This window comes from Arachis ipaensis, chromosome B03 (assembly GCF_000816755.2).
Source record: "Arachis ipaensis cultivar K30076 chromosome B03, Araip1.1, whole genome shotgun sequence".
NCBI classification, from domain to species: Eukaryota; Viridiplantae; Streptophyta; class Magnoliopsida; order Fabales; family Fabaceae; genus Arachis; species Arachis ipaensis.
Genome location: NC_029787.2, coordinates 115598706 through 115623479, shown reverse-complemented (window position 1 = coordinate 115623479; position 24774 = coordinate 115598706). Strand labels below are relative to the sequence as shown.

The following is a 24774-nucleotide window of genomic DNA, read 5'->3' as shown; positions in this document are numbered from 1 at the left end:
ATTAGCATAAAAAAGATCTACTAAACACCTAATTCCGATCTACTAGGAATACGCTTTACTAGGCATGTGGCATGAGCAATAAAAGCATATAATGAAGTTAGGTGTGGAAGGCAAAATGAATGAAATAAGGAAAAAAAGATAGTGATGATGAGGCTATACCAAAACTGAAACCATAGTTAGCCATGAGAGCTTTATTCACAATGATGATTCCCACAGATGATACCACATTGAACATCCATGATGCTGCGTCAAGGGTGGCCTTCCTATCACCCTTGGTTGCTGTAGACATGTTGCTTGAACCACAGTATCTAGTGTTAACTATTAAGACTTATGACTGGATTCTTTCCACACTTTCAGTGAGTTCACAATGTATCACTAGTTTCCAAATCCAGTGGATTTATCTGCGTGGAAAAGGTAAAAAGTTATCAGAAAAACCACTAGTTAATTCTTTTCTTTCTCTTTTTGGCACAGTCCACAGATTTGATATTGATCCAGATGAGAAACAAATAAATCTATGTCTAAATTTCATTGCCCAGGAAAACAGGTCCGGAATAAGTTAAAAATTCACTGATTTTCTGGGTTTCTTACGGGTAAAATAAAACCAAAAGAAGAGACAGGAGGAGGTTACAATGTCCGAAACAAGACACGAACATTGAATTTAACGATTCAATCCAACATCCTCAAACTCAAAACATGGTATTCGGCTTTTTATTTAAAAATGGCAAAATTAAAATCAAAGCAAAATAAGATCCATTTTTGCTAACCTAAGCAGATATGAAACTGCAATTTGTCCTCAACGCATAAACAAACAATAAAAACAACAGCAGTAAAAATGAAAAAAGAAGAGTAACTCTATAACTGAATACCAAACACGGATCTGCGATACGTAACCAATGAAGCAAGATCAAGAAACCACAGAATCAGTAATCAAAATTTATAAAGAAGCCCGTAGACTCATAGTTGACTAAAACGACGACGTAGATAAGCACCTTATGGGAGAAATAAACAAATAGGGAAGCGTGCGGTAATGCGAGCGAAGAACTGAAGAAGAAGAGTCAACAAAGCTGATTAACAGAAGGAATTAAAGAGAAAGAGAGAGAGCATAGAATAGCTCGGTATGTGTTTGTAGTAATGTCTGAATGGAAAGAGCGTTGTTCGTTGTGCTTTTGTAGAGATGGATTCGCGGATCTGACCAAGGTTTGGGGAGAAAGCAGAAAAAAGAAGCACAAAATAACAAGAAACTTATTAAACGGAATGTCATCAACCAGACCAGTCAATTTCCACGCCACTAAACATTACACACGCTTCTGGCCGAAAAGTAAAAGCTGAAATTTTCAATTTCGCACCATAATATTAATTATTATAATTTAAGTTTGTTCCATGAGATTTGGAATTATTAGTTTATTACTGGTACTATTAGATATTTATTGTGTGTTGTGTTAGTTTTAGTTACCTTAAATTTAACGAGAATGTGGGAGTGAGTGAACGTGGTGATTAACTGTTGCTTGCTGGCGATGAGTTATTGGGTTTTAATCGAAATCGAAGTGAGATCTAATTTCTCTTTTTCTCGGTTTTGGTGCAAGGTTATGTTGTGCAATTAAGGGTCGGTTTTCGGGTCATTTTCTTTCCCATACTCTGCATTTCTTGTCCATGTGGCTGTGATGAGTAACGATAAATTGTTCTATACTTGGATGCTTCTCTCTCTATTTTGTTCTTTTCTCCAATCTAGTGACCCTTTTTTATAATGGTTGCGTAGAAATTTTCGGACAGGTTAAACAAAAGTTAGAATGCAACAATCATCATGTTAATCTCACCATTTTTGTTTTTTTTTTTTAACTATATTCGTGAAATATTTATGTTTAAAAATATTTTATTTGAGTTTGGAATATTACATTATAGTATGACCAATTTTTCCAATAAAATTTTTTTCCATCATGATATTAATATATATTCGCAAATCAAACAAAATTATTTTGTGTAAAATATAAACAGTGATGTTATATAACCAAATTATTTTGGTAACTAAATTTAATAAAAAATTTATTAATATTGTTTTTATAAAGGGTGACTGCGATATAGTCTATTCTCAGGCGAGTATCTGCAAGTTTTTTGTCGAGGCAAGTTATACTCGCAACTAAGAGAACAAAGGGGATAGATATCTGCAAAAAGTACTCTAACACTCAAGTTAAGGAGTGAATAATAAACTCTGTATATCTGTATATCAAAGACAATTTTTTACCTCTCTTTTATATTTGGGACGAGGTATCAAGTATCAACGGTTATACTCTTCGAGTATTTTACTTAAATAAAAAATAATAGCATATTAGGGCATTAAGATTTGCTTTGGTACTTATTATTGATAATCGATCTATAGTGTTTATAGTCGAATTATAACATACACTACAAGAAAACAAGCTTTTTGCTACGCTTTTAAAGCGTAGCGAAAAGTCAAAAAAAGTGTAGCGATAGCTTTTCACCATGCTTTTTGAGCTACTGGCACGCTTTTGAAAGGGTCACAACTGCAAGGGTGTCGGTTGCTCTATCGCCACGCTTTTGGTAACCTACCACCACGCTTTTTTTGTCGCCACGCTTTTAAGCGTGGCCATATGTGAGAGATATGGCTACGCTTTTAAAGCGTGCCAATAGCTAGGATATGGCTATGCTTTTAAAGCGTGCCAACAGCTAGAGATATGGCTACGCTTTTAAAGTGTGTCAACAGCAAGAGATAATGCTACGCTTTTAAAGCGTACCAATAGCTACAGATATCGCTACGCTTTTAAAGCGTGTCAATAGCAAGAGATATCGCTACATTTTTTAAGCGTAGCTGTTGATGACTGTGGTACAATATGGCTACGCTTTTAAAGCATGGCTATAAATTTATTCAGGTTCTGTTGTTTTTTTTTTTTAATTTTCGTAATAAAATCTTACAAAATTCATAGATAAGTGTAAAATTTAGATAATGACTAAGTCACTGGTCAAGAAACAACAATTGTCAATCAATTTGTTTGAAAACTTTTCTACAAGTTTCAAGGGCATGGATTCCATGCGCCGTGTGTGTTTGGCTTACCAATGTGCATAACATTTAACTTTGACTGACCGGTGTGCCTGTTGATAAGGAGTCATTGGATTATATATGCTTTTTAATCTAACGGTAGAAATTTGTCTGAATCTACTTTCATATGATTGGCTAGTAATACTTTAGTCTACTTTTGTGTCAGTGGGGTAACTTTATAAATATTAGTTTTATGATGGTTATTATTGTTAAATTTAAAATATTTTGTGGTATTATATCAAAAAATTAAAAAAAATCAAATATTTAAATTAATTTAAAATTGATAAAATTTTGTTAGGTAAGACATTTTTGTTGTATTATTTTGCACATCGTTAAACGCCAGAGTGAGGAGCACCATTAAGCCAGAGTGGAAGAGGATGGGATTTCACCTCCGATGACAGCACAGCGTGTGGGGAGGATGGCTTCCTGGCCAATATCCTCGTTGCCAACGCGCACGACCCCTCCTCACCAACACGTCCTTTACCTCCGATGACAGCATCCCCAACACCCGCAAGAGGACAATACTTCAGGTGTACAGTAACACCTCGACAGCAACTATGGAGCAGATGCCCCGACAAAGAGGATTACATTATGGTAGGGATGAGATTAGGAGGGAGATGCTGTCGTGTGTACATAGGACAAATGCCTTTCTCCTCTTCGTCGTTCTCTTAGCTTCCTCCTCTTCCTCCGCTGTTGCAAGCACACTGCGCCTTCCACTATTTTCACCGCCGGCAACGACTCCAAACCTCCCCATTGTCTCTTCTACTCACTCTTTCGCCGCACCATCAACTCTTCTCCAGCATCCTCCCTCCTCCAGCGAGAACTCGGTGAAGTTTTGGACCCCACAACAATCTTGCAACAAGGAGAACGCGAGTTTCACAACAAGATCTTCCTTTTAATTCCTTTGCAAAATTGTAAAATCAATGAATCGCTTAGAATTTATGATGAATAGTTGTGTTTGATTTGTTGGATTATTACCATTTACAATTTTTTTTTTGTTAAACAAAAAGCGAAAAAACAAAGTTGGTTAGATTTATTTATTGGTCATTATTTGTTGGAGTTTTGAGAAGAAAGGAACATTTGATGAAAAGAAAAATAAACAATAAATGAATTTTACATTTTAAATTACTATATTCTAAACCAATTATTATGAGTTAAATAATTCAATTCAATCTTTTTTAAAGTAAGATATTCTGGAAATTAGTAATATTTTGAATAACTTAATTAATTATAGTAATATATATTGAAAATTAGTGATTTTGATACGTTAATTTTATTTATTATAGCAAGATGCCATATGAAATTAGTAGTTTTTTAGATTAATTTTATAAATTATAGTAATAACATCTGAGAAATTAGTAAATTTTTAAAGTAATTTTATTAATCATATTAATATGATATAAGAAATTAATAATTATGTTAAAATAATTTTATTAACTATAGTAATATAATATGAGAAATTACTATAATTTTAAAGTAATTTTATTAATCATATTAATATGATATAAGAAATTAATAATTATGTTAAAATAATTTTATTAACTATAGTAATATAATATGAGAAATTACTATAATTTTAAAGTAATTTTATTAATCATATTAATATGATATAAGAAATTAATAATTATGTTAAAATAATTTTATTAACTATAGTAATATAATATGAGAAATTACTATAATTTTAAAGTAATTTTATTAATCATATTAATATGATATAAGAAATTAATAATTATGTTAAAATAATTTTATTAACTATAGTAATATAATATGAGAAATTACTATAATTTTAAAGTAATTTTATTAATCATATTAATATGATATAAGAAATTAATAATTATGTTAAAATAATTTTATTAACTATAGTAATATAATATGAGAAATTACTATAATTTTAAAGTAATTTTATTAATCATATTAATATGATATAAGAAATTAATAATTATGTTAAAATAATTTTATTAACTATAGTAATATAATATGAGAAATTACTATAATTTTAAAGTAATTTTATTAATCATATTAATATGATATAAGAAATTAATAATTATGTTAAAATAATTTTATTAACTATAGTAATATAATATGAGAAATTACTATAATTTTAAAGTAATTTTATTAATCATATTAATATGATATAAGAAATTAATAATTATGTTAAAATAATTTTATTAACTATAGTAATATAATATGAGAAATTACTATAATTTTAAAGTAATTTTATTAATCATATTAATATGATATAAGAAATTAATAATTATGTTAAAATAATTTTATTAACTATAGTAATATAATATGAGAAATTACTATAATTTTAAAGTAATTTTATTAATCATATTAATATGATATAAGAAATTAATAATTATGTTAAAATAATTTTATTAACTATAGTAATATAATATGAGAAATTACTATAATTTTAAAGTAATTTTATTAATCATATTAATATGATATAAGAAATTAATAATTATGTTAAAATAATTTTATTAACTATAGTAATATAATATGAGAAATTACTATAATTTTAAAGTAATTTTATTAATCATATTAATATGATATAAGAAATTAATAATTATGTTAAAATAATTTTATTAACTATAGTAATATAATATGAGAAATTACTATAATTTTAAAGTAATTTTATTAATCATATTAATATGATATAAGAAATTAATAATTATGTTAAAATAATTTTATTAACTATAGTAATATAATATGAGAAATTACTATAATTTTAAAGTAATTTTATTAATCATATTAATATGATATAAGAAATTAATAATTATGTTAAAATAATTTTATTAACTATAGTAATATAATATGAGAAATTACTATAATTTTAAAGTAATTTTATTAATCATATTAATATGATATAAGAAATTAATAATTATGTTAAAATAATTTTATTAACTATAGTAATATAATATGAGAAATTACTATAATTTTAAAGTAATTTTATTAATCATATTAATATGATATAAGAAATTAATAATTATGTTAAAATAATTTTATTAACTATAGTAATATAATATGAGAAATTACTATAATTTTAAAGTAATTTTATTAATCATATTAATATGATATAAGAAATTAATAATTATGTTAAAATAATTTTATTAACTATAGTAATATAATATGAGAAATTACTATAATTTTAAAGTAATTTTATTAATCATATTAATATGATATAAGAAATTAATAATTATGTTAAAATAATTTTATTAACTATAGTAATATAATATGAGAAATTACTATAATTTTAAAGTAATTTTATTAATCATATTAATATGATATAAGAAATTAATAATTATGTTAAAATAATTTTATTAACTATAGTAATATAATATGAGAAATTACTATAATTTTAAAGTAATTTTATTAATCATATTAATATGATATAAGAAATTAATAATTATGTTAAAATAATTTTATTAACTATAGTAATATAATATGAGAAATTACTATAATTTTAAAGTAATTTTATTAATCATATTAATATGATATAAGAAATTAATAATTATGTTAAAATAATTTTATTAACTATAGTAATATAATATGAGAAATTACTATAATTTTAAAGTAATTTTATTAATCATAATAATATGATATGAGAAATTAATAATTGTTAGATTAATTTTATTAATTATAGTTAAATGACATCGAGAATAATTTTATTAATTATAGTAATATAATTTGATAAATTAGTAAATTTTTAAAATAATTTTATTAATTATAATAATATGATATGAAAAATTAATAATTACTAAATTAATTTTATTAATTATAGTTGTCATAAAAATTAATTAATTATTCAAAAACGCCAAATCTTGTTTTTGGCTTTAACAGACTATTCAAAAACGCAGTGGAGAGAAATAGGAGCAGTGTGGCCATGGTGGATCAGCAAATGGGTCTTTGTTGGTGGCAAAAGTGGCATGGGCAAAGTCACATGCAACTCAATACTCTCGATTCTTCTCGATACTGTTAACGACTCTGTTCTCATCATTTCCACCAACCCAACTCACAATCTCAGCGATGCTTTTCAACAACGATTCACAAAGACTTCAATTTTAGTCAATGACTTCACCAATCTCTATGCTATGGAAGTGGATCCCACTGTTGAGCATAAAGATATAGGCATCTCGCGGAGTGTGAGCAGTGAACTTTAGGTGTACCGGAGAAGACGGTACTGATGCCACCATAGCTGAATGGGGAAGAGAAGGAGTTGGTAGCGCGACAAAGGAGCGAGTAAAAGAGGCGGTGGGAAGGTTTGAGTCGTTGTTAGCGGTGGAGATAATGGAAGGGGCAGTGCGCTGCGACGGCAAAGAAAGGGGAGGAAGAGAACCTGGAAGAAGAAGCGACTTTTAACAATTAAGTGAAATATATTTGTTTAAAAAAATTAAAAGTAGTTACCCATATTTTATGTGTAATTGTAAAAAAGATCCCATAAAAACATACATTTTAATTTTGATACTTTTTGGTTTATTGGTGTGCCAAACAGCTTTTTGGCATTTCGGTGCACAAACTCCTCCCGTGTACCGAATCCGTGCCCAAGTTTCAAAGATCAAAACATGAATAGTTGTGAACATTGCATTAAATGAGTTACACGAAGAGTATTTGTGCATATTATGGTAGTACCATGCTAAGCTAAAAAGCACAATGCATCAATTTGAAAGAGCCACAACAAGAAATTAAGATTGCATCAGGAAATCAATGGTACATTATTTACATTGACATAAAACTGAACAATAATAAGGGGCATTTCCCCCTTTGACCACAATTCCAAGTTCATCACTTGAAGCAGCTAAGGATATGCTTTACCAGCAACCTGTTCATCATTTGAATCATATTGATCTTCACTTATTTCCTCATCATCACTTGATTTCTCTTCTGGTGCAGCTCCTACATCTTCAGCTTTAGCATACTTCTCACAGTACTCTGAACAATTCAAGCACACAGTGTTAAATTAAGAACTTTATTGATTCTTGATGAGTTTGAAAAACTCTAATTTAATATAATGATGATCAGATATTATTAATATGATTAATTACAAAATTATTAACTTGATGTTAATTCATATATGCTAATTTAAATATTTTTGCAATGCAGATTTTAGTGTTGGGCCAAAAAATATTGGCTAGCACAATTCATATACTCAGCCTTGGTATTAAATTTATATGGCTGAAATCATGGTTGTGTTAGTTGGGCCAGAATTTGTGAATTAAGCCCAATTGACTTTATTATTAACTTTGATACAAATAAACAAAGAAGTGTGGCTGAGTTATTATTTATGGATGGGCTTGATTCAATTCACATTATCATTAGCCCAACTCAAATCTTGGTTGGATACTCCAATGCTTGATCTGAAACCAAAATAAGAAAGAAAGCAAATTGGCTTCATGCTTCCAACGGATTCCATTTCTTATTGTGGGATGGATTTCAAAATTTAATTTGCTAGCATTAGAAATATAAATGAGAGAGAAAAATTGATTTGATAGCTTTAATGACTCTACACGCTACTCAGCAAAGGGAAGTGGGAAACTTGAGTTTACTTTTGTTCTCTCTCTTTGTTACATTAATTGTTGCTCAAATCTATTGAATATTTTCTTTTTTCTCTCTCTACTCTCTCTTCTACCTTCGGTCATATCATTACAGAGAAAGCATGGAGGCTATGGCTAGACACCGAAGAAATGAAGATGCAAGTAACAAGACCATCACAATGATGGCAAGAAAAAGAAAACTAAAAGTATGTTGTGGCTAAGATTCTCATTCACTTGTAGTAAGATTTTGTAAAGAGATCTTGGCTTCTCCATACCAAAAATGAAAGAGAAGATTTTGGTCAGAGAAGAAGATCCTTGGAGGGATGGCTTGTCTCTGATTCTGCTCAACCATCACAGGAGGTAGCTACAGTGGCTACGTGATGGAGGAGGCAAAGATTGGAGCAGATGAAGCTATCATCATCATGAAGCATCAAGGGCCAGAAGTTCATCTTGGAGAGCAAGACAAGGATGAAGGGCTCAGATTGATGAAGATTGGTGACCAAGGAAGAACTAGAGGTAATTGCATGTTGGGTTTTGCATAGGTTATCTCTTCTCTCTCTCTGGCCGAACCGGTTCTGTTTGAAGAAGAAGAAGATTGGCTTGGTTTGTTTGGTTTTCAACCTTGGAGGCTTCTCCCTATAAGTAAGGGTGAACAGTCAGGGTTTGATTCAAGAAAAAGAAAAGAGTGAGCACAGAATTCCTATAGCTTCCCAAGCTAACAGAATTTTTTCTCCTTCAATGTTCTTCATTTTGTATTTTTCTGTTTAATTTTGTCATGTCTTGAGTCTCATGGACAAAGGCAAACAGTGAGGTTTGTATGAAAAAGCCATAGAGCAGAAAAAGGCAGAGAGTGCAAAATTAAAAGAAAAAGCCATAGATGTTCTTAGAGTTCTTTTGCTCATCTGTGTTGTGTTTCATGATTCTGTGGGAATTCCCTTGTAAGTTGGGTTAGCACTGTACAGTTGAAAGCTTGGCAGTGACCAAGTCAAGTTCAGGATTGGGGTTTAGATTCTGGACTTGTCCCAGATAGGAAGGGTAGTTCCTAGGGAGAATTGGTGTTTGTAATCAAGAAGGATTATAGTGAAATTCCATCATTGTTGTGATGGAGACTGGATGTAGGCTGCACTGCACTTAGCAGCTGAACCAGGATATATCTGGGTATAATTTTCTCTCTCTTCTAATCTATTTCTGTTTCTGCTGTACATGAGATAAAACCAAAAATATCTCGTGCTGACCGACGAGACAAAAAGAAAAGTCTCGTGGCTGGGTACGAGACAAAAGAAAAAGTCTTGTGGTTGGTTACGAGATAAAAAAACAAAAAGTTTCCAGAAGTGGTTTCAAAGGCTAGCAAGTGTTGTCAAGTAAAAAGGGGGCTAAGATTCAACCCCCCCTTCTCTTAGCCACTAATAACCATCAATTAGTATAAGAGCTTGGTCTCAAAGAGATCAAGCTTTGCAGCTTGGAGAAAAGATCCAGATGGCAAAAAACAGTGGCTCAAATCTGGTGTTCTATAACCTGACTGAAGGACAATCAAGCAACAGACCTCCTCTTTTCAATGGGAAAAACTACACCTATTGGAAGGAGAGAATGAAGATCTTTGTGCAAGCAGTGGATTACAGACTTTGGAAGATTATCCTGGAAGGTCCTCAATATCCAACCATCACAAGTGCTGAAGGAGTTGTCTCTCTTAAACCAGAAGCAAGCTGGACCGACGAAGACAGAAAGAAGGTTGAACTCAATGCCAAGGCCATCAACTTACTCAACTGTGCTATTAGCTTCGAGGAGTACCGACGTGTATCACGATGCACAACGGCAAAGAAAATCTGGGACAAACTCCTAGTTACTCATGAAGGAACCACCATTGTAAAAAAGACCAGGATAGATATGTTAAACAGAGAGTATGAAATGTTTGCAATGAAGGAAGGAGAATCCATTGATGAACTGTTTGAGTGCTTCAACACCATCATTGTCGGCTTGGATGCTATGGGAATCAAGTATCCTGAATCTGTGCTAGTGAGAAGAGTGTTAAGATGTCTCACAAAAGAGTGAGAAACAAAAGCATTAATAATCTCTGAGAGTAGTGGTCTTGATTCCATGACATATGATGACTTGAGAGGAAATCTTCTTGCTTTTGAAAACACATATTTGAAAAAAGATTCAAAAAAGAAAGGAATTGCTTTTACATATGTGACTAACCCCCTGGATGATGAATCCAGTGATTCTAAAAATGAATTTGTGTTGTTTGCCAAAAAATTCAGAAAAATGGTGAAGCTCAAGGAGAGAGGCAAATGAGGCAATTCAAGGAAACAAAGGAAAGATCTCAGCAAGGTGACATGCTATAACTGTAAGGAAACAGGCCATTTCAAGTCCAACTGCCCTAAGTTGAAGAAGGAAGAAAAGCCGAAGAAAAGAAAGAAAAAAGGACTGATGGCATCATGGGAAGATCTAGAAAATGATTAAGAAGATGATGAAGAAACCGAAACCATGTCTCAACCATGTCTTATGGCTGACCATGTTGAACAGGTTATCATTCCTAACCCTAACACTGAATCTCTTCATCTTATGATAGATCATCTTTCTGAAAAAATAAGATGCTTTTTACTGGATAATCAAGAACTTGAACAACAAATCATCATTCTTAAAGCAAAAAATGGATTTCTCAAAGAAAAGCTAAAGGAGGCCGAAACTGCTTGTGATCTTGTTGAAGAAAATAAGCAGTTAAAAGCCCAACTTAGGAGCTGTGAAAGTAACCGTTCAATTGTTGCATATGTAGACTGTTTTAAAAGAAATAAAAAGTTGCTTAAAGAGGTTAATAAGCTTAAAGAAGACTTAGCCAAGTTCACTCAAAGTTCTGAAAATCTGAATCAAATCTTGGCTAGTCAAAAACCTTTTTATGATAAAGCTGGCTTGGGGTTCTATAAATCTGTTGAGAAACCTCATTTTGAAAACATTGCCTCATCTTCTAATGATACAAGGTTTCAAAATCCAACAAGCTTTAACAAAACAGCAACTCCAAGGTTTTGTAGACTATGTAACCGAAATGGACACTTTCCCATTCAATGCTTTTTTGGTGAGAGGATGATTGGTGATAAAGTTTACAAAGTTATTCTTGATTATAACAGCTTAGGACATAAGAGATGGTTTAACGTGAAAGGATCCAAGAAAATTTGGATACCTAAGGTCACTTGAGCTTGCTTTGTAGGTATGCCTAGCATCCAAACAGAAGGAGAATATGTGGTATATGGACAGCGGATGTTCTAGGCATATGACCGGAAAGACAACCTTCTTCATAAAGCTTGATGAATATGATGGAGGATTTGTTACTTTTAGTGATGATGCTAAAGGAAAGATAGTGGCTGTTGGGAAAGTTGATAAAAGATTTTCATCTTGTATAAATGATGTTCTTCTTGTATATGGCTTGAAACATAATTTACTTAGTGTAAGCCAATTGTGTGATCTAGGTTTTGAAGTTATCTTTAGAAAATTTGTGTGTTTGGTTGTGTGTGAAAAATCTGGAAATATTTTATTTGAAGCTAAAAGGTGCAATAATGTGTATGGATTGACTCTTGAAGACTTGAAAGAACAAAATGTAACATGTTTTACTTCTCTTGAATCTGAAAAATGGCTATGGCATAGAAATTTGGGTCATGCAAGCATGTACCAAATTTCTAAGCTAGTTAAGAAAAATCTGGTTAGAAGAATTCCAAATATCAAATTTGATAAGGATCTTACTTGTGATGCTTGCCAATTGGGCAAACAAGTAAAATCCTCTTTTAAACCAAAAGATGGAATCTCAATCCAAAGGCCATTAGAGATGTTACACATTGATCTTTTTGGTCCAACAAGAACCCAAAGTTTAGGAGGTAAACACTATGGTCTTGTGGTGGTAGATGATTACTCTAGATTTGGTTGGGTACTTTTTCTTGCTCATAAAAATGATGCTTTTCATGCTTTTTCAACCCTTTGCAAGAAAATTCAAAATAAAAAAGATTTAAAAATTGCCCATTTGAGAAGTGATCACGGAAGAGAATTTGAAAACCAAGACTTTGAAAAATTCTGTGATGACTTTGGAATTGCTCATAATTTTTCATGCCCTAGAACCCCTCAACAAAATGGGGTGGTTGAGAGAAGGAATAGAAGCCTTCAAGAGATGACTAGGGCCATGCTTTATGAGAATGAGATTCCTAAATTTTTATGGGATGAAGCTGTAAATACAGCTTGTTACATTTTGAATAGGACAATTATTAGAAAAGGGTTGAAGAAAACTCCCTATGAGCTATGGAAAGGAACCCCTCCAAATCTTAAGTATTTTCACGTTTTTGGATGCAAATGCTTTGTACTTAACAATAAAGAAAACCTTGGCAAATTTGATCCAAACTCATATGAAGGAATGTTTGTTGGATACTCCACCACTAGCAAGGCCTATAGGATTTATCTCAAAGAACATAGGACCATAGAGAAATCCATACATGTTACTTTTTGTGATTCTAATTTAATTTCCAGTGCTGTGATAGACAATGATTCAGATTGTGAAGAAGTTGTCAATAAAGGAACCAGTGAAGAAAATTCCAAATCTGCTCAAAATGAAGAATCTGCCAGTCCAGTTTTATCTCGTCAGATTGGAGGAGACATTTCTATTTTGTCTCCTGAGCCAGCACGAAAAACTGAAACAGTGAGACCACCAGAAGCTCATCAAAGCTCAACACCACTCCGGAAGCTTAGAGAATGGAAGTCCATGAGGGGTTATCCTCATGACTTCATCATTGGTGATCCCTCTCAAGGTGTTACAACAAGATCCTCAACCAAAAGACAATCCGAACCAAGCAACTTTGCTCTCTTGTCACAAATGGAACCCAACAATGTAAAACAAGCTCTTAAAGATCCATCATGGGTCAAAGCCATGCAAGAAGAGCTTGCTCAATTCGACAAGAATGAGGTTTGGACACTAGTACCCCATCCGAAAGGTAAGAAAGTTACGGGTACTAAGTGGGTGTTTAAAAATAAACTTGGTGAGGACGGACAAGTTGTTCGTAACAAGGCTAGATTAGTGGCCCAAGGTTACGATCAAGAAGAGGGTATAGATTTTGATGAGTCTTTTGCTCCAGTAGCTAGAATGGAAGCAATTAGGTTGCTTCTTGCCTGTGCTGCCCATAAAAGTTTCAAAATGTTTCAAATGGACGTTAAATGTGCTTTCCTTAATGACTTTATTGATAGAGAAGTGTATGTGGCACAATGACGAATAAGATTTTCTATCGGTAAAGAAATTTTATAAATATAATCGCGTTGTAAGTATAGTTTCTAAACCAACAGAGAATCCTTTCATACAAAAGTTTTGGTTGTCACTTAAGCAAACTCAATAAAATTTATAACCGAAGTATTCAAACCTTGGGCTGTCTTCTCAAGAAATTGCAGGAAAGTGTGTTTATTATTGGTTATGAGTCTTGTAAATTGGGGGTTTTGGAGTTTGGGCAATGGGCACAGATATAATTATAAATTAATGCAATAAAAATAAATAATAGATTTTATGTAATTAAATTAAAAGCCTTGACTCAGAGAAGATTAATCGAAAGTTCTATCCTCGTTGGATTTCTCAAGATTAACAGTAATAGGTTGTTGTTTCTACTTGGTTATCCTTTACTAAATAAAGGAAAATTAAGTTGGGAGCCAACTTCTGTTCACAAGTCCTAATCCTCTCCCTTGGGAAGGATTAGCGTAGTAACTAAAGTGCTAGCCAACAACTTCCAATTACCAATTAATTCTTGAATATTCCAACTGAAGGGTCTCCAAATATTAATCAACTCCAAAATCAAGTTGGGAGTCTACTCGGTTAATATGAATGTCATTTTCATAAATCATAAAAGAAGTAAAGAGGGAACATGGTAATTAAAATTCAATTGGAAACAATTAAACAAATAATAGATTTAAATGGAAAAATATTATGAAATAAATGCAGAATATAAGAATCTTAAATTAAAAGAACATTGAACCTGGAAATTGAAGAGAAGTAGCCTAAACATAATAGAAATCCTAAATCCTAATCCTAAGAGAGAGGAGAGAACCTCTCTCTCTAAAAACTACATCTAATCCTAAAATTATGAATTATGAATGTTGTATGAATTCTTTTCTCATGAATGGATCCATTCTCCCACTTTATAGCCTCTAATTTGTATTTTTTGGGCCGAAAACTGGGTCAGAAACAGCCCAGAATTCGCTAGTTGCGAATTCAAACACGCTGATTTTCGTCACTGCGATACGTCCGCGTGGAGCACGCATTCGTGTCATTTATCCTCAGGGCAAATATAGTAAATTATATATCATTTCGAAGCCCCGGACGTTAGCTGTCCAACGCAACTAAAACCACCTCATTTGGATCTCTGTAGCTCAAGTTATGACCATTTTAGTGCGAGAGGGTCGGACTGACAGCTTTGCAGTTCCTTCAGCTTCTTGTATTCCTTCCACTTTTGCATGCTTCCTTTCCATCCTCTGAGCCGTTCCTGCCCTGTAATCTCTGAAAACACTTAACGCACATGTCACGGTATCGAATGGTAATAAGAGAGGATTAAAGTTAGTAATTTAAAGGCCCAAGAAACATGTTTTCAATCATAGCACAAAATTAGGAAGGAAAATGCAAAACATGCGATTAGTATGAATAAGTGGGTAAAGAGTTGATAAAAACCACTCAATTGAGCACAAGATAAACCATGAAATAGTGGTTTATCAACCTCCCCACACTTAAATATTAGCATGTCCTCATGCTAAGCTCAAGAGAAGCTATAAAGGAGTGAAGAGGAATGGTAGGATGTATGAAATGCAACCTATCTATGTGAATACAACTAAATGCAAAAATTTTTCTACCTACTTGGTTAAAAGTAAATAAGCTCTTCAAGACAAACATAAATCAGATTCCACTAATTTAAATCATACAATAGAAGACAAGCAAACTTGTAAGAAGATAGCTCATAAAAGCAGGGAACATAGAATCAAGCATTGAACCATCATTGGTAGTGTATATGCACTCTAATCGCTCAAGTGTCTAGGGTTAATCACTCTACTCTTCTCTAATCATGCTTTCTAAACTTTGTTCTTCATCTAACCAATCAACAAATATTTAGTATACCAATGCAAACATCATGAGGTCTTTTCAGGGTTGTAATGGGGCTAAGGTAAGGGTGAGGATATATGTATGGCCAAGTGAGCTATAATATGAATCTTTAATTAACCTAAGCTCTTCACTTATACACACACTCTATGTACTTCTAAAATCATGCCTAGCTACCCAAAATTCCCATTTTTGCATATCATACTCATGTATCAACTTTCTTTAATTTTTATCACATATGCATTGATCTTTTCCTTAACTTAACATTGGGGTAATTTTGTCCCCTTATTTATTTACTTATTTATTGAATATTTTTAGATTTTTTTCTCTTTTTTATTTTTTATTTTTTTTTGAAGCATAAAAATAAACATAACATTGCCAATGCACATGGATTTTCAATGTTTCTAGTTTTACATGAGTAAGTACCCAAATTCCCATTATTTTATCATGACATATTCCCTTATTAACCCATGTTCCCACAATCTTCCCAAACTCAATTGACACACAATTTCTATCTTAAGGCAACCAAAGATTCAATTGGAATTTTTAATTGTTTTTCCACTTAAGGCTAGTGATGTGGTAAAATATAGAACAAATGGGATTAAAAGGCTCAAAGTGGCTAACAAAGGTAATTGGAAGGGTAGACTTATTTGGGATAAGTGAGTGATGAGAGGATAATTTATACGCTTTTTGGCATTGTTTTTGAGTAGTTTTTAGTATGTTTTAGTTACTTTTTATTATATTTTTATTAGTTTTTAAGCAAATTTACATTTCTGGACTTTACTATGAGTTTGTGTGTTTTTCTGTGATTTCAGGTATTTTCTGGCTGAAATTGAGGGACCTGAGCAAAAATCTGATTCAGAGGCTGAAAAAGGACTGCAGATGCTGTTGGATTCTGACCTCCCTGCACTCAAAATGGATTTTCTGGAGCTACAGAAATCCAATTGGTGCGCTCTCAATTGCGTTCGAAAGTAGACATACAGGGCTTTCCAGCAATATATAATAGTCCATACTTTACCCGAGTTTTGATGACGCAAACTGGCGTTCAAACGCCAACTTCCTGCCCTATTCTGAAGTCAAACACCAGAAACAGGTTACAAACCAGAGTTAAACGCCACAAATAGGCTACAACCTGGCGTTTAACTCCAATAGAAGTCTCTACACGTGTAAAGCTCAATGCTCAGCCCAAGCACACACCAAGTGGGCCTGGAAGTGGATTTCTGCATCATTTACTTATTTTCTGTAACCCTAGGCTACTAGTTTAGTATAAAAACTACTTTTAGTGATTTATTTTACATCTTTGGACTTTTAGTCCTTAGACCTAGGTCTTGGTTATTTTGGTTCCTCCTCTGGGGCCGAAGCCAATGAACACCATTATCACTTATGTATTTTCAACGGTGGAGTTTCTACACCCCATAGATTAAGGTGTGGAGCTCTGATGTTCTTCATGAACTAATGCAAAGTACTATTGTTTTTCTATTCAATTCAAGCTTATTCTTATTCCAAGATATTCACTCGCACTTCAACCTGATGAATGTGATGATCTGTGACACTCATCATCATTCTCACCTATGAACATGTTCCTGACAACCACTTCCGTTCTATTTGCAATAGCTTGACTGTTTATCTCTTAGCCTCCATTCTGAAAGATCGGAGTCTTCGTGGTATAGGATAGAATTATTGGCGGCCATTCTTGAGATTCGGAAAGTTTAAAACTTGTCTGTGGTATTCCGAGTAGGATCTGGGATGGGATGACTGTGATGAGCTTCAAACTCGCGAGTGCTGGGCGTAATGACAGACGCAAAAGGATCAATGGATCCTATTCCAACATGAGTGAGAACGGACAAATGATTAGCCGTGCGGTGACAGCGCATTTGGACCATTTTCATTGAGAGAATGGACGGTAGCCATTGACAATGGTGATCCCCAACATACAGCTTGCCATGAAAAGGAGTATGAATGATTGGATGAAAGCAATAGGAAAGCAGAGGTTCAGAAGCAACAAGCATCTTCATACGCTTATCTGAAATCCCACCAATGAGTTACATAAGTATCTCTATCTTATTTTATATTTTATTTATATTCTAATTATCAATCCTATAACCATTTGAATCTGCCTGACTGAGATTTACAAGATGACCATAGCTTGCTTCAAACCGACAATCTCCGTGGGATCGACCCTTACTCATGTAAGGTTTATTACTTGGACGACCCAGTGCACTTGCTGGTTAGTTGTGCGGAGTTGTGAAGAAGAATTGAGGTTATGATTGTGCGTACCAAGTTGTTGGCGCCATTGAGATCACAATTTCGTGCACCAAGTTTTTGGCGCCGTTGCCGGGGATTGTTCGAGTTTGGACAACTGACGGTTCATCTTGTTGCTCAGATTAGGTAATTTTATTTTATTTTAAAGTTTTTTATTTCTTATTTTCAAAAAATCCAAAAAAAAATTAATAAAATCATAAAAACCAAAAATATTTTATGTTTCTTGTTTGAGTCTAGTGTCAATTTTTAAGTTTGGTGTCATTTGCATCTTTTTAATTTTTCTTAAAAATTTTCGAAAAAACTCATGCATGGTGTTCTTCATGATATTCAAGTTGTTCTTGATAATCTTTCCTGTTTGATTTTTGCATTTTCTTGTTGTGCATCTTTTCTTATTTTTCATATGTATTTTTAAATTCTTAGTGTCTAAAGTTTAAAAATTTCTAAGTTTGGTGTCTTGCATGTTTTTCTTTTCTTAAAAATTTTCAAAAAAGTGTTCTTGGTGTTCATCTTGACATTCAAAGTGTTCTTGCATATTTTTCTTGTTTTGATTCATAAGTTGTGTGTCATGTGTCATTTTTGTGTTTTTCTCTTTCCTCATTAAAATTTAAAAATCAAAAAATATCTTTCCCTTATTCTTCTCATAAATTTCGAAAATTTTGAATTAATTTAGACAAAAAGTTTTAAAATTTAGTTGTTTCTTATTAGTCAAGTCAAAATTTTCAATTTAAAAAATTCTATCTTTTTCAAATCTTTTTCAAAAATCAAATCTTTTTCATTTTTTTTTCTATATTTTCGAAAACTTTAAAAATTGATTTTCAAAAATCTTTTTCTTACTTTTTATTTCATATTTTCGAATTTATTACTAACAATTAATGTTTTGATTCAAAAATTTTCAAGTTGTTACTTGCCTATTAAGAAAAGTTCAATCTTTAAAGTTTAAAAATCATATTTTTTAGTTTCTTGTTAGTCAAGTAATCAACTTTAATTTTCAAAATCAAATCTTTTTAAATTTCCTTTTCAAATCTTTTTCAAAATAAATTTCAAAATCTTTTCTAACTCCTTATCAAAAATTGATTTTCATATCTTTTTCAAAACCACCTAACTACTTTTCTCTCTCCAATTTTCGAAAATCACTAACAACTTTTTCAAAAATCTTTTTAATTAATTAATTTAATTAGTTTTCAAATTTTAATTTTATTTCTTCTCTTAATTTTCGAATTCTAACTAATTTTTAAAATTAAAATGAAAATAAAAATAAAAATATTTTCCTTTTCCTTTCAATTATTTTCGAATTTCTTCTCCCTCTCTCATCTCTTTCTATTTATTTATTTAATCACTAACACTTCTCTTTTTCTTATAATTCGAACCATCTTTCCCTCTCTGTGTTCGAATTCTTCATCTTCTCTTTTCTTCATTCTACTATTCTATTCTTCTACTCACATAAAGGAATCTCTATACTGTGACATAGATGATTCCTCTTCTTTGCTGTTCTCTTCTTTTTTATATGAGCAGGAACAAGGATAAGAACATTCTTGTTGAAGCTGATCCTGAACCTGAAAGGACTCTGAAGAGGAAGCTAAGGGAAGCTAAGGCACAACCCTCTGGAGAGGACCTGACAGAAATTTTCGAAAAAGAAGGAGACATGGCCGAACCTAATAACAATGGTGGAGATGCAAGAAAGATGCTTGGTGACTTTATTGCACTCTCTTCTAACTTCTATAGAAGAAGCATCTCAATTCCTGCAATTGGAGCAAACAACTTTGAGCTTAAGCCTCAATTAGTTTCTCTAATGCAGCAGAATTACAAGTTTCATGGACTTCCAATGGAAGATCCTTATCAGTTTTTAGCTGAATTCTTGCAAATTTGTGACACTGTCAAGACCAATGGAGTTGATCCCGAGGTCTACAGGCTTATGCTTTTTCCTTTTGCTGTAAGAGACAGAGCTAGAACATGGTTGGATTCATAACCTAAGGAAAGCCTGAACTCTTGGGAAAAGCTGGTCAGTGCTTTTTTGACCAAATTCTTTTCACCTCAAAAGATGAGCAAGCTTAGAGTGGAAATCCAAACCTTCAGATAGAAGGAAGGTGAGTCCCTCTATGAAGCTTGGAAAAGATATAAGCAATTGATCAAAAGGTGTCCTACTGACATGCTTCCAGAATGGAGCATCATATGTATATTCTATGATGGTCTGTCTGAGTTGTCAAAAATGTCATTGGACCATTCTGCAGGAGGATCTCTTCATCTAAAAACCCCTGCAGAAGCTCAGGAACTCATTAAAATGGTTGCAAATAACCAATTCATGTACACCTCTGAGAGGAGTCCTGTGAACAATGGGATGCCTCAGAAGAAGGGAGTTCTTGAAATTAATACTCTGAATGCCATATTGGCTCAGAATAAAATATTGACTCAGCAAGTCAATATGATTTTTCAGAGTCTGAATGGATTGCAAGCTGCATCCAACAGTACTAAAGAAGCATCTTCTGAAGAAGAAGCTTATGATCCTGAGAACCCTGTAATGGCAGAGGTGAATTACATGGGAGAACCCTATGGAAACACCTATAATCCTTCATGGAGAAATCATCCAAATTTCTCATGGAAGGATCAACAGAAGCCTAATCAAGGCTTTAATAATAATAATGGTGGAAGAAATAGGTTTAGCAATAGCAAGCCTTTTCCATCATCTTCTCAGCAACAGACAGAGAATTCTGAACAGAGCCATTCTGGCCTGGCAACCATAGTCTCTGATCTATCCAAGACCACACTAAGTTTCATGAATGAATCAAAGCCTCCATTAGAAATTTGGAGGCACAGGTGGGTCAGCTGAGTAAGAAGATTACTGAAACTCCTCCCAGTACTCTCTCAAGCGATACAGAAGAAAATTCCAAGAAAGAGTGCAAGGCCATAACCATGACCAACATGGCCGAACCTGGAGAGAGTGCGGAGGACGTGAGTCCCAGTGAGAAAAGCCTCATGGGACGTCCTCTGGACAGAAAGGAGTTTCCCTTTGAGGAACCAAAGGAATCTGAGGCTCATGTAGAGACCATAGAGATTCCATTGAACTTCCTTCTACCATTCATGAGCTCTGATGAATATTCTTCCTCTGAAGAGGATGAAGACATCACTGAAGAGCAAGTTACTAAGTATCTAGGAGCAATCATGAAGCTGAATGTCAAGTTGTTTGGTAATGAGACTTGGGAGGATGAACCCTCTTGCTCACCAATGAACTGAATGCATTAATGAGGCAGACATTACCTCAGAAGAAACCGGATCCCGGAAAATTCTTCATACTTTGTACCATAGGCACCATGACCTTTGAGAAGGCTCTGTGTGACCTAGGGTCAGGGATAAACCTCATGCCACTCTCTGTAATAGAGAAACTGGGAATCTTTGAGGTACAAGCTGCAAGAATCTCACTAGAGATGGCAGACAAATCAATGAAACAGGCTTATGGACTAGTAGAGGACGTGCTAGTGAAGGTTGAAGGCCTTTACATCCCTGCTGATTTCATAATCCTAGACACTAGGAAGAATGAGGATGAATCCATCATCCTTGACAGACCCTTCCTAGCTACAGCAAAAGCTGTGATTGATGTTAACAGAGGAGAGTTGGTCCTTCAGTTGAATGAGGACTACCTTGTATTCAAGACTCAAGGTTCTCCTTCTGTAACTATGGAGAGGAAGCATGAAAATCTTCTCTCAATACAGAGTCAAACAAAACCCCCACAACCAAACTCTAAGTTTAGTGTTGAGAGGCCCCAACCCTGCTCTGATTATCTGTGAGGCTCCATGAGAGCTCACTGTCAAGCTATTGACATTAAAGAAGCGCTTATTGGGAGGCAACCCAATGTTATTTAATTATATCTATTTATTTTCCATTGCTATTTTATGTTTTCTTTAGGTTGATGATCATGTGAAGTCACAAAAATAACTGAAAAATCAAAAACAGAATGACAAATAGCATTAAAAACAGCTCACCCTGGAGGAAGAGCTTACTGGCGTTTAAACGCCAGTAAGAGTAGCAGAATGGGCGTTAAACGCCCAGCCTGACACCATTTTGGGCGTTTAACGCCAGAAACAGGCACCAGACTGGTGTTTAATGCCAGAACAGAGCATCAAGTTGGCGTTTAACGCCAAGAAAGGGAGAAAAGCTGGCATTAAACACCAGAAACAAGTAGCAATCTGGCGTTTAATGCCAGAATTGCACTCTAAGGGCGTTTTACACGCCTAAATGGAGCAGGGATGCTAAGTCCTTGACCCCTCAGGATCTGTGGACCCCACAGGATCCCCACCTATCTCAACTCACCCTCTCTCTTCTTCACACCTTTCCATAACACTCTTCCCCAAATACTATTCACCAATCACCTCATTCACTTTTCCCTCCCAAACCCAAATCCCAAATACACGAACCAACCCCCCCACTCTTATATCTACCCCTCATCACTCCTTCAATCTCACACATCACAAACCCCTTATACCCCCTTGGCCGAATTTCCCCTCTCCCTCCATCTCCTCCATTTTCTTCTTCTTCTCCTTCATTCTTTCTTCTTTGCTCGAGGATGAGCAAACACTTTAATTTTGGTGTGGTAAAAGAATTGCTTTTTGTTTTTCCATAACCATTTATAGCACCTGAGGCCGGAGAAACCTCTAGAAAGAGGAAAGGGAAGGCAAAAACTTCCACCTCCGAGTCATGGAAGATGGGGAGATTCATCTCAAAGTTCCATCAAGACCACTTCTATGAAGTTGTGGCCAAGAAGAAGATGATCCTTGAGGTCCCTTTCAAGCTCAAAAGGTTGGAGAATTAAGTTCCAACATGGGACAACTAAGGGTGGAGCACCAAGAGCACTCCATCATTCTCCATGAGATTAGAGAAGATCAAAGAGCTATGAGGAAGGAGCAACAAAGGCAAGGAAGAGACATAGAGGAGCTCAAGAGCACCATTGGTTCTTCAAGAGGAAGAAGACGCCACCCTCACTAAGGTGGACCCGTTCCTTAATCTCCTTGTCTATTTACTTTTTTTTGTTTTCATTCTCTATGCTTTATTTTTATTTATGTTTGTGTCTTCATTAAATAATCATTAATGTCTAGTGTCTATGCCTTAAAGCTATGAATGTCCTATGAATCCATCACCTTTCTTAAATGAAAAATGTTCTAAAAGCAAAAGAACAAGAAGTACATGAATTTTGAATTCATCCTTGAGATTAATTTAATTATTTTGATGTAGTGACAATACTTTTTGTTTTCTGAATGAATGCTTGAATAGTAAATATTTTTGAATTTGTTGTTTATGAATGTTAAAATTGTTGGCTCTTGAAAGAATGATGAAAAAGGAGAAATGTTATTTGATAATCTGAAAAATGATAAAAATGATTCTTGAAGCAAGAAAAAGCAGTGAAAAACAAGGCTTGCGAAAAAAAAAATGGCGAAAATAAAAAATAAAAGAAAAAAAAGAGAAAAAGAAAAAGCAAGCAGAAAAAGCCAAGAGCTCTTTAAACCAAAAGGCAAGAGCGAAAAGCCAATAACCCTTTAAACTAAAAGGCAAGGGTAAAAAAAGGATCCAAGGCTTTGAGCATCAGTGGATAGGAGGGCCCAAAGGAATAAAATCCTGGCCTAAGCGGCTAAACCAAGCTGTCCCTAACCATGTGCTTGTGGCGTGAAGGTGTCAAGTGAAAAGCTTGAGACTGAGCGGTTAAAGTCGTGATCCAAAGCAAAAAGAGTGTGCTTAAGAACTCTGGACACCTATAACTGGGGACTCTAGCAAAGCTGAGTCACAATCTGAAAAGGTTCACCCAGTTATGTGTCTGTGGCATTTATGTATCCGGTGGTAATACTGGAAAACAAAGTGCTTAGGGCCACGACCAAGACTCACGAAGTAACTGTGTTCAAGAATCAACATACTGAACTAGGAGAATCAATAACACTATCTAAATTCTGAGTTCCTATAGATGCCAATCATTCTGAACTTCAAAGGATAAAGTGAGATGCCAAAACTGTTCAGAGGCAAAAAGCTACTAGTCCCGCTCATCTAATTGGAGCTAAGTTTCATTGGTATTTTGGAATTTATAGTATATTCTCTTCTTTTTATCCTATTTGATTTTCAGTTGCTTGGGGAAAAGTAACAATTTAAGTTTGGTGTTGTGATGAGCGGATAATTTATACGCTTTTTGGCATTGTTTTTAAGTAGTTTTTAGTATGTTTTAGTTACTTTTTATTATATTTTTATTAGTTTTTAAGAAAAATTTACATTTCTGGACTTTACTATGAGTTTGTGTGTTTTTCTGTTATTTCAGGTATTTTCTGGCTGAAATTGAGGGACCTGAGCAAAAATCTGATTCAGAGGCTGAAAAAGGACTGCAGATGCTGATGGATTCTGACCTCCCTACACTCGAAATAGATTTTCTGGAGCTACAGAAACCCAATTGGCGCACTCTCAATTGCTTTGGAAAGTAGACATCTAGGGCTTTCCAGCAATATATAATAGTCCATACTTTGCCTGAGTTTTGATGACACAAACTGGCGTTCAAACGCCAACTTCCTGCCCTATTCTGAAGTCAAATGCCAAAAACAGGTTACAAACCAGAGTTAAACGCCACAAACAGGCTGCAACCTGGCGTTTAACTCCAAGAGAAGTCTCTACACGTGTAAAGCTCAATGCTCAGCCCAAGCACACACCAAGTGGGCCCGAAAGTGGATTTCTGCATTATTTACTTATTTTCTGTAACCCTAGGCTACTAGTTTAGTATAAAAACTACTTTTAGTGATTTATTTTACATTTTTGGACGTTTAGTCCTTAGACCTAGGTCTTGGTTATTTTGGTTCCCCCTCTGGGGC

At 33.7% G+C, this 24774-nt stretch overlaps 1 protein-coding gene across 1 annotated transcript in view; it reads right to left on the bottom strand.

Moving 5' to 3' along the window:
* Positions 1-1329, bottom strand: part of LOC107631153 (UDP-rhamnose/UDP-galactose transporter 6) — a gene marked incomplete in the record, with an annotated part of 4069 nt that extends 2740 nt beyond the window's left edge. The window contains 2 exon segments of the mRNA XM_016334500.2: positions 160-401; positions 990-1329. Of these exon segments, the coding sequence (XP_016189986.1) occupies positions 160-289 (130 nt within the window).